The sequence below is a fragment of the Polyodon spathula genome, chromosome 20 (assembly GCF_017654505.1).
Source record: "Polyodon spathula isolate WHYD16114869_AA chromosome 20, ASM1765450v1, whole genome shotgun sequence".
In the NCBI taxonomy this organism is placed as follows: domain Eukaryota; kingdom Metazoa; phylum Chordata; class Actinopteri; order Acipenseriformes; family Polyodontidae; genus Polyodon; species Polyodon spathula.
In genome coordinates, this window is record NC_054553.1 from 16749470 (window position 1) to 16763884 (window position 14415).

At 40.0% G+C, this 14415-nt stretch overlaps 1 protein-coding gene across 1 annotated transcript in view; it reads left to right on the plus strand.

Moving 5' to 3' along the window:
- LOC121295566 (WD repeat-containing protein 44-like) overlaps positions 1–12915 on the plus strand; it is a 71028-nt gene extending 58113 nt beyond the window's left edge. The window contains exons 16-20 of the mRNA XM_041220349.1: positions 7082–7183; positions 7583–7698; positions 7793–7920; positions 8198–8332; positions 11807–12915. Of these exons, the coding sequence (XP_041076283.1) occupies positions 7082–7183; positions 7583–7698; positions 7793–7920; positions 8198–8332; positions 11807–11898 (573 nt within the window). The 3' untranslated portion in view covers positions 11899–12915. The remainder of the gene's footprint in view (positions 1–7081; positions 7184–7582; positions 7699–7792; positions 7921–8197; positions 8333–11806) is intronic.
- The last annotated feature ends 1500 nt before the right edge of the window (positions 12916–14415 follow it).

The following is a 14415-nucleotide window of genomic DNA, read 5'->3' on the forward strand; positions in this document are numbered from 1 at the left end:
TTATGTGTGTTTCCCGCTTTTGTTTTTGTTCTGTGTCATAATGTGTGGTTTATGTGTTCTCTCCCAATGGCCTATCCTTGAATGCGCTGACTAGGTCCACACGCTTTATGTACCATACTTTTTGTTTCAATATACCAATTTAGCTTTCTTTTGTAATGCATTAATTAAAATAATATTTTACCTGATATACCGTTCCACTAAAGGTGGGCATCCCTGTATGTTGCCACCCGCGGTTACTGTAAAACGGTGGACCCGTTCCAAGGACATTGACCCGCTCTGCTCTCGACTCAGTACTGTACCGGAACTGAACTGGGACCAAGGTTACCACGCCGGTACCAACCCGATGTTGTCCCTACCTCTCCCATATCCACCTCAGTTGATTCAGATTTTCTCTTTGAGATCCAGTTTTGTGGACGCACTATAGGGTGCATGATGCGGAAAAGCTAGGCCTGGCCCATTTTCCGCCGATTGAGGATTCTGTTGCCGCCTGGTCCAGGCACCTAATTTAGCGCACCCATCCAAGGACGCTGCCTACCCTAACAAGCAGTGCCGGGTCTTTTTGAGGTGATCATCAAGAGAGTCTATTCAGCCAGCGTATTTGCCGCACAGCTAGGGACTACAATAGCATCTTGGTAAGCCTACCAGTTGCATTTGCTGCGGTCCTTCTCTAAGAACCACAGGCTTTCACCACAACAGCTGGATGAGCTGCGTCTGGTTAACAAAAACCTGCTCCGTGTGTCCAAGATCAACAGACAGGCTGTGTATAGAAACTTGGCTGCGCTGGTAGCTGCACGTAAGCAGCTTTGCCATTCCCAGGTACGTGTGTCTGACTTGGACAAAGCACCACTGTTGGACACCCTGATCACTCCAGGGCATACGTTTGGTCCCGCGGTGGACAAGATTCTGCAGCACTCTCACTGCGTGTAGTAATCCACTAAGGAGCTGCCGTCCTAGGCCCCAGCAGCCTCAAAGGCTGGCATAGCCGGCTGTGCCGGCTGCCAGAGGTGATGTTCGGAACCGGACGGTTTAATAGCTTTGCTGCCACAGGCCCAGAGCCCTATGTCAGGGAGCCATCTGCACTGTTGGCATCAGTGCACCACAGACATCTGGCTTCCTACCTTTCAGACCTGCTATTCGCTGCAGTTCAAGCATGATCCCCCTCTCTTTCGGGGCATGACTGCAACATCAGTCACAGACCCACAGGACGCCGCTGTAGTGTCTCAGGAGGTAGCAGCTCTGCTGTATATACCGGCTATTTGCATGATAGACCCCCTCCAATTGGAGCAAGGGTTCTACTCCAGGTACTTCCTTGTGCCCAAGCAGGATGGTGACCTCAGACCAATCCTAGTCAACTTGTATCTGAGCCTAAGGCAGTTCAAAATCTTGACAGTGCAATAGCTGTTGTAGTCAATCAGGCCAGGCGACGGGTTCACCACGGTGGATCTCAAAGACTCCTATTTCTACATCCCCATAAAACCAGCGCACAGGAAATACCTGCGGTTCGCCTTTCAGGGAACAGCGAACGAGTTCTTATGTCTAGCCATTTGGCCTCTCCCTAGCTCCCCGTGGCTTAAAGTGCATGGAAACTGTCTTGGTCTCATTGAGACTCAAAGGTATCAGAGTACTCAATTATTTGGACGACTGGCTAATTTGTGCTCAGTCTCCAGCACAGACCCAGACAGAACTTGTCTCCAACCACCTTCAACAGTTGGGCCTTAAGGTGAATCATGCGAAGAGCCAGCTCACGCCTTCCCAGACAGCCTCCTATCTAGGAATGTGCATGGACTCCAGGGCCATTCTAGCCACTCTGTCGGATGGCAGAGTGCACAGAATAGCCATCTGTTTTGGAGCTTTTTCAGCCCAGAGCACTCACAGTACTAACATTCCAGAAACTTCTGGGCCTGACAGCAGCAGCTTCCCAGACCCTTTGATTGGGTTCCTGTGCATGCGCCCTCAGATTTGCAAGGTGTGTGTTTGGCAAGGTTTCCACATCAATGTTTTAGAGTTGCAGGCAGGTTACCTGGCCTTGCCGGAGGTTCGAGGGAGACATGTGTTTGTCCGTACAGACAACACAACAGTGGTGGCTTTCAACCCTGATGCAGCTCCTGAACGCCCAGCTGTGGAGACTGCCCAAGCACCGCAACCTGCTCAGCCAGGCACAGCTGGTGACACCAGACTTCCCGTTAAAATCCGGATTGTCATGATATTAGGGGCTTTGTCGGGACACCATTTGCCCTGATTTTTAGAGTAAACGTTGAAAGCCTAAGCGTTAAATGTGTTTTCTTGTTAGGAAATTTGTATATGTGGCTGTTGTACTGCCTCGCGGTGCAACAGCATACTCTACTGGTTTAGGGAGTGTTGTTTCAGTGAGTTGTTTGCTATCCAATCACATTAACCTGCAGTCATATGATGCAGTATGCGTCATGTGTTTTTCTTGGTGTGTGCACCTGTGCGTCCGGTTTTACTGGCGAACTGTCATGATGGCTGGTGTTGTTGACCTGTCACTAAAATGCAAAAAAGAGAGAATGCAGTGGGGGAAAAAATTTGGATTCGGATTATAATTAGGATTTCACTAACATTTTGTGGAACTGTTTAAACATTAAATACACCTAATATTTCAGAGCACTAGAAAAGCTTAAAAATAGTGGTATTTGCTTCCTTACTAAAACAGAGTGCTGTCACATGTTAAAAGGCAAGTACACAACCTCTCCCAACTCTGTCTGATGTGGATTTGCCCATACATTGAGACTGCACGTCTGCATCCACTGAATTGATTGGAAGTGCAAAGCAAAGCTTTGCCAAGTTGTATAGATGTGGACATCAATTAGAAACAGTCCCACAACTCGGTTACCCAAAGGTATCTGGCATTCTTTAATAAAGTCCATATATGCAGCATGTTCGTTGTCATGTTATTTGTCCCATCCAGTAATTTATTTTATCAGTACCAAGTCAAAACAAAGAAAACGTACCTATTTGGGTCTGAAATTCTAACTGCATTTAAAAAGTAAACAGCAGGTTGTTTGAACCGAGGCTGCTGTGCTCCATTGTACCTGTAGTGCTGATTTAACTTCGGTACAACCAACACAGAAATACTTTTTTGCCTGCGCTGACTTTCCAGTTTGTTTTCTGAAAGCTGTTGTTTGTTTTACGCTCTGTTCAGCAGCCTCTGTAGTAGACTTTTGTTTTAATGTGTGATTCTGAAGTTACAGCGATCAGTCGTATTTTCTTTATCACATTACAAGATGTGCAAAGCAATTACCAATTAAACAATTGGCAATTACATCTGTATGTACAGTTTATTTGGGAAATGTCTTGACATGATCCTCAGCTGAAGTATACTTTGCTTGTTTTGCTTTGTTGTCCATTTTTGGTATTTTACGTCTAATGCTGAAAACTAGATTTTAGCAACCTAAATCTGCTACATACTGCAGACCACAGAAAAGCCAGTCCAGACGCACTGATAGGCTGATAAAAACATTGCTGTCGTCTGAACAGTAAACAAGAAATGCAACCATTTTGGGTTTTTTTTTTTTTTTTTTTTATATTTCTCTAAGTTTTTGTTTTTGCCTAAGTGCAATGCACACAGGAAGACAAAGGAATAAAAAAGCCTATCTACAGAAGAAAGATATGTAGTTTGCGTCGCTTGCGTTGTGCAATAGTTCATGAAGCTTCTTTCCTCCCCTTACCAACTGAAAGTGTCCCGATTTTTCACTCTTGGTATCTGATCACCCTAGGCACGGGGGACCTTATGGCTTCTCCACCCATCGAGCGTACAGCTCTAGGTCTGGCCCCTGAATGGCTGGGTCTGTCCCACAGGGTTACTGACAGTCTACAGAATGTCAGAGCAGTGTCCACACGTTCCCAGTACGGGTACCAGTGGAGCGTCTTTCAGACATGGTATCTGCCTCGTGGGTTCAACCCCACAACTTGTCCCATGGCAGTAATACTGCAATTTGCCATGTCAGGACTCTTCCCAGGAGCTCACTTCCTGGCAGCGCAATTTTTTAAAGGGACTTAAGAACATAAGGGTCGACACTGTCAATACCTTTTAGAATTTTGAATGCTTGAATTAGGTCGCCACGTCGTCTTCTTTGTTCAAGACTGAACAGATTCAATTCTTTTAGCTTGTCTGCATATAACATGCCTTTTAAGCCCGGAATAATTCTGGTTTTTCTTCTTTGCACTCTTTCTAGAGCAGCAATATATTTTTTATAGCGAGGTGACCAGAACTGAACACAATATTCAAGATGAGGTCTTACTAGTGCATTGTACAGTTTTAACATTACTTCCCTTGATTTTAAATTCAACACTTTTCACAATGTATCCGAGCATCTTGTTAGCCTTTTTTATAGCTTCCCCACATTGTCTAGATGAAGACATTTCTGAGTCAACAAAAACTCCTAGATCTTTTTCATAGATTCCTTCTCCAATTTCAATATCTCCCATATGATATTTATAATGTACATTTTTATTTCCTGCGTGCAGTACCTTACACTTTTCTCTATTAAATGTCATTTGCCATGTGTCTGCCCAGTTCTGAATCTTGTCTAGATCATTTTGAATGACCTTTGCTGCTGCAGCAGTGTTTGCCACTCCTCCTACTTTTGTGTCATCTGCAAATTTAACAAGGTTGCTTACTATACCAGAATCTAAATCATTAATGTAGATTAGGAATAGCAGAGGACCTAATACTGATCCCTGTGGTACTCCACTGGTTACCACACTCCATTCTGAGGTTTTTCCTCTAATCAGTACTTTCTGTTTTCTACATGTTAACCACTCCCTAATCCATGTACATGTGTTTCCTTGAATCCCAACTGCGTTCAGTTTGAGAATTAATCTTTTGTGCGGGACTTTGTCAAAAGCTTTCTGGAAATCTAAATAAACCATGTCATATGCTTTGCAATTATCCATTATCAATGTTACATCCTCAAAAAAATCAAGCAAGTTAGTTAGACACGATCTCCCTTTCCTAAAACCATGTTGACTGTCTCTCAGGATACTGTTACCATATAGGTAATTTTCCATTTTGGATCTTATTATAGTTTCCATAAGTTTGCATATAATAGAAGTCAGGCTTATTGGTCTGTAGTTACCTGGTTCAGTTTTGTTTCCCTTTTTGTGGATCGGTATTACGTTTGCAATTTTCCAGTCTGTCGGTACCACCCCTGTGTCAAGAGACTGCTGCATGATCTTGGTTAGCGGTTTGTAAATAACTTCTTTCATTTCTTTGAGTACTACTGGGAGGATCTCATCCGGCCCAGGGGATTTGTTTATTTTAAGATCTCCTAGTCCCTTTAACACTTCTGCCTCAGTTATGCTAAAGTTATTTAAAACTGGATAGGAACTGGATGACATGTGGGGCATGTTGTCAGTATCTTCCTTTGTAAAAACTTGTGAAAAGTAATCATTTAATATATTTGCTATTTTTTTTTCTTCATCTATGATTTTGCCATTTGTATCTCTTAAACATTTAATCTCCTCTTTGAATGTTCTCTTGCTGTTGTAATATTGGAAAAAACATTTTGCTATGAAGGACATTGTTCCTCGCTGGAGGCTAAACATGTTGCTAAATGCACTCACAAAGCTTCCATTTCAGCCCCTGCAATTAGCCGCCCTGTCACACCAATAAAATTGGATAAAGCCATCTCTGCCTACCCTGATAATTGGGAAGCCGTTTCATGAGGGAGCCTACAAAGACTTTAGTCCCAAGCAAGTGTAATTGTTACAAATTCAAATTGTTTTCACAAAACAACCATTTCATGTTGACAAACCATGAACTTATGTTTACAGTTCTACATTAGTGGTGTAGTTTAACACTGAAGGTGTTATTTAACTAGAAGCAAAACATAACATAAGAAATTCTACAACGAGAAAAGGCCATTCGGCCCACTTATGCTCGCTCACTGTGTTGCAAGCGTGGTCCATTAGCACTCAGAAAGGACAAACAAAAAAACCCTAACCAGGTTAGGGGAAATGAAACCTCTGGGAATCCATGACTAGATAGATCGCCCACCCTCCAGGCAGCTGGCTAAAGGCTGTATTTATGAGAAGGCTATACAGTATTGTTAATGACAACATCCAGTGTATTCTTGAAGGATCCGATAGTCTGCTTCAACTTCAGCTCTGTCTGCAGGAGGAGTAGAGGAATAGGGTATCAGTGTTTTCAGTATGCAGGAGTTGTGTATCAGTGTTTGCAGTATGCAGGAGGAGTGTGTCAGTGTTTGCAATATGCAGGAGGAGTGTGTCTGTTTGCAGTATGCAGGAGTAGTGTGTCAGTGTTTGCAGTATGCAGGAGTAGTGTATCAGTGTTTGTAGTATGCAGGAGGAGCGTATCAGTGTTTGTAGTATGCAGGAGGAGCATATCAGTGTTTGCAGTATGCAGGAGGAGCGTATGAGTATTTGCAATATGGAGGAGTAGTGTATCTGTGTTTGCAGTATGCAGGAGTAATGTATCAGTGTTTGTAGTATGCAAGAGTAGTGTATCAGTGTTTGCAGTATGCAGGAGGAGTGTGTCAGTGTTTGCAGTATGCAGGAGGAGTGTATCAGTGTTTGCAGTATGCAGGAGGAGCGTAGGATTGTGTTATTGCAGTACCGTATTAGTGTATTATTAGTGTTTGCCTTCTCATTGTTTGTTATTGAAGGGTCTTGTATTCAGTAAGCGTAATTGATAAACCAGGCAGTGAGTTGAGAAGTTGGAAACAAATTTTAGAACGTGTGAGCTGCAGTAATAACACTATATTAACATTAAAATGCGATAGATATGCGGGCGGTATGGGGCGTAACACGAAATCTGTTACTTCTCACAATTCTCGGATTCAAAATGCAGAGTTGTACATTTCCTGAATCTTAAATGTGGGTATCCTCACTTCAACGCAATACGTTAACGTTTGTGTATGTATTAGTGAAATGTACATTCAGTGTGTTATAGAAACTGAAAATGTTTGTGTTTGAGTGGTGTTTATTTTTAATAACCGAAAATAACCAATTTTGACAAATACTCCCAAAAAAACCCCACAAATTCTAGTATAGTATATGTAATGACAGTAGTGATATTCATGTTCATTCCTTTGTTTTGCAGCATTTAAAATACCACACGCAGATACATGTACGGTCCACCAGGGGCAGAAACCGAGTGGGGAGAAAAATCACTGGCATTGAACCACTGCCTGGAGAGAACAAGGTATGAGGGCTTCCCAGCCAGTCCTAACCATGAGGAGGCTGATTCACTGAGCAGCTAGTGGGGAAGTCTGCAACACTGACAGTTCTAAAATAATTTTCTAATGTAAGCTAAAGGAGATAGAGATAAACAGAACTTTCTCTGTTTTCATATGACAGTTTAAACCTTGTGAAAGGGTGATGATGCAACCATTGTTCCTAGACATAAGCATGATAAGTTGTGGAACATGTATGCAATTATGGAACATTCTACACTGCAGCATTGAAGTCTTGCAGCAGTTCCTGGATGAAGACTACTTTGTTACTGTAGGAAGGGTGTATAGTATTAATCCCCTTGAAAATAAGCAAAGATACCTGTAATCCACTAAAGACCGCTGTCTTTATTTTCTGGTCTGCCTCTTAGATTTTAGTCACCTCAAATGACTCAAGAATCCGACTGTACGATCTGAGAGACTTGTCTCTGTCTATGAAATACAAGGGTTACGTCAACAGCAGCAGTCAAATTAAAGCCAGTTTCAGGTAAGGCTGAATCCATACAGAACTTTTCTGATGTAATGACAAGTGTATTTAAAATGTGTATTGGTAAAGCAACTCAAATTCATCTTCCTTTCAGTCACGATTACTCCTACATAATTAGTGGGTCTGAAGATAGGTATGTGTACATCTGGAGCACATACCATGATCTGAGCAAGTTCACTTCAGTCAGGAGAGATCGCAATGACTTTTGGGAGGGAATTAAAGGTAACTTTTTTTTTCTTTTTTTAACATGTTTCAAATTGTGCATATATAGAGTGCAGTCAATAATAAAGTTATCAAGGTGTGGTAGAAGACAGCAAAAGCTGCATTTGAAAACCATATTAGGCATTGTTAAAAAAAAAAAAAAAAATGTATAAAATAAAATTGAACTCTGGGGATGTGTACACATGTACCCTCCTGGATCCTGAGCTGGACTGCAAAGAGGGCACCAGAATGCTAACAGCAATGCTTCTCTAAACTAAGCCTGTTTTTCAATCTGCAGCCCACAACGCAGTGGTAACGTCCGCTATCTTTGCACCGAACCCCAGTCTGATTATGTCTGCAGAGCCTGCTGTAGACAAACCTGAGGAGGAGGGCAAGAGCCCTGACGCCCCCAGAGAAGAGAGCCTCCCTTCAGGTGAGCTGCTGTGACTGCAAGAGAGCAGGGGAGGGATTTCATCCACTCTGTAGAATGAAAAATCAAACTGAATGACAACTCTTCAGTAGCAAGGACAGTAAGACCTGGGGCCGTATTCACAAAGCCGACTTAAGTCTAAGGCGTCATAAGTCATCAATTTGGACTTAAGTCATATTCAGGAACGAGTCTTCACAGAATTTTGGTCATAAGTAAGATCTTAACTTTAAGACTACCCTGAAGGAGGCTTAAGTCCAGATCTGCCATTGAAACAACTTTTTTTTCTTTTTCTCCCATGGCTCGACAGGTGATAGTATATAATTTATTTGATCATCCAGATGAGAATTGCCCTAAGCAATTCTACCCTAAGACTGAATTGAGAAGCCCATACCGTTTTAATAGATGATCAGTTGAAACCCTAACAAATATTTTACATACCGATCTATCGCCATCAAATAACCGAAGCAATGCAATTCCAGCTTTGTTGCGGGTGAATTTTATTTATTTATTTATTTCGAAATTACAGTATTGAATATGTTATTGCAATGTAGATCATACCATTAACATTATAACTATAATTAGGACTGTAAATCTACATCTAATTTATAACAAGCAGCACCAAAAGCACGGCTTGAGAGGAATGAAGACTTCATTAGCAGAGGTAGAAACATACAAAGTAATGCCAGCTCCGTTGTAGATTTGTGTTTGTTATCTATATCATGTTTTGTTTTTTTTTAAGCAAAAATGTATTTCAAGCTTTCCACAGCTGTAAAACAAATCTACAACCTGTGTACCCTTTTTCTTGTGCCCTACTAATGTATCTTCCCCTGTTTTCCTCTCCGCCTCGTTACTTCATTACCGGAAACTGAAAATTTTATTTATAAAGCGCCTCTCATGGCAAGCCATCCCAAGGCGCGTTTAACAAAAAGAAAAGAACATTCGGAAGTACATTTAGTACAATAAAAACAATATAAACAATAAAAACAGAAAAACAACATTTTAAAGTTTAGCAAATAAAAGCAACAGATACACATACATATATAATTATAAAGATATAAAAGCTCATTATAAATGTATGTTTTCATTTTATTTTAAAAAATTGCCAATGTAGGTGTGTCTCTCACTGTGTATGGTAGAGCATTCCAGAGTTCAGGTGCCCTGTGACTGAATGCTCTATCATCTGTCCTTTGCTTTAAAATCCTTGGGACAGATAGCAGCCCTGCATCTTGGGATCGGAGTGGCCAGCCAGGGGCATACAGGACTAAAAGATCCTTCAAATAGGCAGGAGCCAAACCGTTTAGGGCTTTATAGGCAATAAGAAGGACCTTAAAGTCAGTCCTGGACAGCACCGGGAGCCAGTGGAGGGCTGCTAACACTGGGTAAGGTGCTCACTTTTTTTGTTTTGGTTAGCACCCTGGCTGCAGCATTTTGTACAAACTGCAATTGTGACAGAACACAGTTTGAAATTCCAGAGAACAGGGCATTGCAGTAATCAGTCTTAGAAGATATGAAGGCATGCATCAATCTCTCAGCATCATTAATTATATTCCGAATATGTGGCTCAAAGGAGAGGTCAGGGTAAAAAATTACACCCAGATTCCTCATTTCAGTTTTCTGAGAGTATGGGAAACTATCCTTTGTGAAGGCGGACAGATCTATTTTTTTTATCTTTTGATCATAAAATCATTATCTCCGTTTTATCTGAATTTAACATAAGGAAATTATTAGACATCCATACCTTGATAGCAGCAAGACAGCTTATCACATTTTTTATATAAGAGACACCACCTGGTTTTAGAGACAGATGTAGCTGGGTGTCATCAGCATAGCAGTGAAGGTTGATCCCATGTCTACGGACAATGTCACCCAAGGGCAGCATATATAATGAAAATAAAATTGGCCCAAGAACAGAACCCAGAGGAACACCACAAGTAACCTCAGATAGTAAGGAGATGTCGTCCCCAATTTTAACATATTGTTGCCTATTTGAGGGATATGATGCAAACCAGGACAATACAGTGCCTGACAATCTCACAAGATGCTGGAGACGATCAATCAGGGTGGCATGGTCAATGGTGTCAAAAGCTGCACTTAGATCTAAGAGAACAAAGACTGTAGGTGAACCCGTGTCCGCAGACATAGGAGGACATCGTTCACCAATCTTACTGGAGCAGTTTCAGTACTGTGTCCCGGGCGGAAACCTGACTGGAATTTCTCACATATGTCATAGGCTGCTAAAAAGGAATTTAATTGGTTACCTACCTCTCTCTAAGACTAAATAGAAAGTGGAGATTTGCAAAAGGTTTATAATTGTTCATTGTTTACAGATTTTTAAGCAGTGGACGTACTACAGCAAACTTGAAAGACTCAGGAACAGTGCCAGATGAGAGAGAGCTATTATATTTAAGACGGTGTTATTTATTTTAGAAAAAATATCTTTGAGCAATTGTGAAAGGGTGGCTTTGCAGGGGTGATGTCAGACCCAGGAACAGAAACCAAAACACGCTTTTGCTGGCAGGTGAAAACTAAGTTGTGGCGCTTAGTATTAAATAGTAAAACTAATATTTAAACAAACACAAAAAACACAAAACAAAACGTTGACCAAACAAATAAACAATAATAATAACTAAACAAGTATCGTGCTGGTTTTAACCAACACATATAGCAATTGCTTATCTCTCAACTTTAGTTTTACTTCCCAACTCCTCACTCGTTCTCCACTCTGAACCCTCTCTGCTAATGAGCTTGGAGTGGGTCTTTTATATCGAGCGCTGGAGCCTTAATTAACCATTAAACCATTACCTTATTAAGGCTCCAGCCACATTCCCACAAGCTTTACAGGGATTTTACTTAAGTAATCAACGAGAGCCTAACCACTATAAATTCAACAAGTCAGTTTAATCATACATTTAAATAAAATTATAACTATTTTTTAAAATTACGAAATTCTATAATAAAATATATACATTTGACATATTTATATTTACATGATATAATGATTTTTCTTAAGTACCAGTGTAGAAGCAAAATTATTAATCTCTCCCTCAGGCAACGGCTTTCTCTCAAGTGGAAGACAGTCAAGATGCTACACGAGGACAGAAACGCTGGTCTAAGTTAAGACCCCCCAGAAAATTGTTTCGTGAAACAGACTTAAGACTCGGTCAGCAAAAGCGACTTAAGCCCTTTTTTTGGTCTTAGACTTGTCAGCTTTGTGAATACCACCCCTGGTGTATAAACACCCTTCAGGTGAGCTGCTGTGACTGCAAGAGAGCAGGGAAGGGATTACATCTGATCTGTATGAATGATAAACCAAACTGAATGACAACTCTTCAATAGCAAGGACAGTATAAAGCATTGTTCATCCTGCTCTCTTATGAACAGGTTTTTTAATGTATGCAGTAACAAGATTAACTCAACTTGTATCTTTGATATTGATCATGTTGTACACTGATTTCATTACGTTTTTTTTTCTTTTAGGAGCCTTGAAGACTGATCACACTGAAGTACTTTTATCTGCGGATTTCACGGGTGCAATAAAAGTGTTTGTCAACAGAAAAAAGAAAGAGTGAAGCGGAATAGAATAGAGTACATGAGGCTCATCTTTTCCACAGTTTCTCTTTGTTGAAGCCTACTGTACGTTTACCATTGGTGGATCCATGTGATGTATAAAAACAGGTGTTAAGTTTACTAATTAAGACTGGTGGTTAAGAAAAATGGTTAAGGGAGATTATATTTCTACAGAGCGCTTTGTGCAGTGCAGAGAAAGAATGTTTAAAATTTATAAAGAAAGGGTTTTTAACTGTAGGGGTCAACAAGAAAGCAGTGCTTGGTGTCTCTATGTGTGTGTGTGTGTGTGTGTATATATATATATATATATATATATATATATATATATATATATAATGTGTGTACATGTTTAATAATGGAGATAAGGATTCATGCATGAAAAGGTGATCAAGTAGACACACGCCCCTCTGTTTTTCTAGCTCAGGGGTGAAGTTCACATTGAGTGAGTGTGCACCTCCTGAACTGTAACCATGTGTGGAAATTGTAAAACAAATTTTCACTCTGTTAAATACAGAAATAAACATTTATTAACAAATAAAAAAATACAAATACAAAAAAATGACAACAATCACATTTCAAAACAGCAAAACTTTAAAATTTTTGGAGGCGCAACAGCAAAAAACAAAACATTGAAATAATGCTGGCTCAACTTTAAATTCAATTTCCTTTTTTCTTTGTTTAATTTTTTTTGCAGAAGAGATCACTGTGGGTTATAACTTTGACTGGTACAAGATTGGAATCAAATCTTAATGGTGGAATAGTATTGAAAATATGGTGTTTATTTGAAAATAATTGTAAAATAAACTGTTCAGGTTCTTTTGGATTATGACAGTGAACGAAACTGGTTTGGTCATTTTATTTAGGTTAGAGCTTCACTATTGACAGCCTTTTTAAATATTTGACTGTTAAACTAATGACATAACACTTTAAGGTTCACTTACCTGGGAAATGTTATCGATGGTCAAAAATTTTTGAATTACCAAAATGTTAAACAAAATAAAAATTGATCACAAAAGTAACTGTGGCACATGTGTGATTCTTACTCATTGCTGAGTATATTTGTGTTAATTCTACTATGTTTCAGTAGCTGGAAAATGTTAGAACTCAGAAAAGCATTACAATCCTCAAAGACTACCAGTGATACCATCCACATATAGAACAATATTCCTCAATCAGTAGAAATAATGCTGAGAATTTAAGCTGCATCCCATTGTTTAACAGTATATGATCAGCACATGACATAAATATTCTGTTATTGTATTCAGCACAGGACAACACACATATAAGGATTCCATTCAAAACATTGAGGTACTCTGCTGCACTGAGGAGATTGTATTCCATTCAGTGTGTTTTAAAAGTAAGACTTCAGTCTGCCTGTTTCACTTCCAGTGGAGCCTCGAGCTGGGAGCCGCTGTGACTCGCTGATGACGTGAAGAGGCAATGCTTGTTCTCTTAAAAAAAATATTTTTTCTACCTTCAATACCTTCTGTTTTCATTAGAGAAATAGTAGATTTTTGTTTTCCCCAATCTGCTTTTTCTCACCAGTTAATCAAAATATGAATGTGCAAATCCATCATAGACTAGTTTGGCTGTGACTCATCTGGTTGCCTCTTATGTTTCCACTGTTGCGCTGTTTTCACATCTGCTGCATTAATGAAGTGGTGAAAGGTTGTTTTGTGAAATATAAACACATGAATTTACATGGTGGCTGTTCCAGTACAATATTTTTTGCAAGTTCACATGGCCTGTAACTAATAAGGAGTATGCCAATGCCATACTGTGTTTTTTTGAGAGTACACTGGAAACAATATTGAACACTGGACAGCTCTAAGCATGCCAACAGATTTCTAATGGCCATCAGAATAGAAAGAGATCAAGACCAGTTATAGTCTTGGCACTCAGCTAAAAAAAAAAGACCAGATTAAAATAATGTGCTTTTTTTCCCCTTTTAAGTAGTGGACTCAGTGGTGTTCCTCTCCCTTCGAAGAATAATGTTACAATTGTGAGGAAACATCCCCTTCTTCCAAAATGTTAAGCACAATGGATGGTCGATTGACCAGCACTCTAAATGACACTGAATTTGTCAGCAGGAAAGTGACCCATGTACCGTACATGATCAAGCTATAGATGAAATGAGAACAGACCAGTGTAGGACATAATCCCTGATTATGATAATACATGAACGTGTATTAGAAATGTAACTGAATTCATTAATGAAACTGTGTCTTGAGAAACGGCAAACTGCTGTGTCTTGAAAGGGGCCTCTGGTTTGCAGACATACTGAACTATATGACCTACTGATTAGAGGAATGGCGCCTGACCTGGATTAGGCTGAATGAACAGTTGAATTATGTATAGATAATTCACACGAGCAAAAACAATTGTTTTGACGCAAGGAAGAAATAAACTAGCGATGTCCCGGTGGAAAAGGACATTAAAACATCAAAGAACTTGGAGTTTAAAGAGGTAATATACACAAATGATCTCATGAAAGCAGCTAATCAGCAGTGAAAAAGACT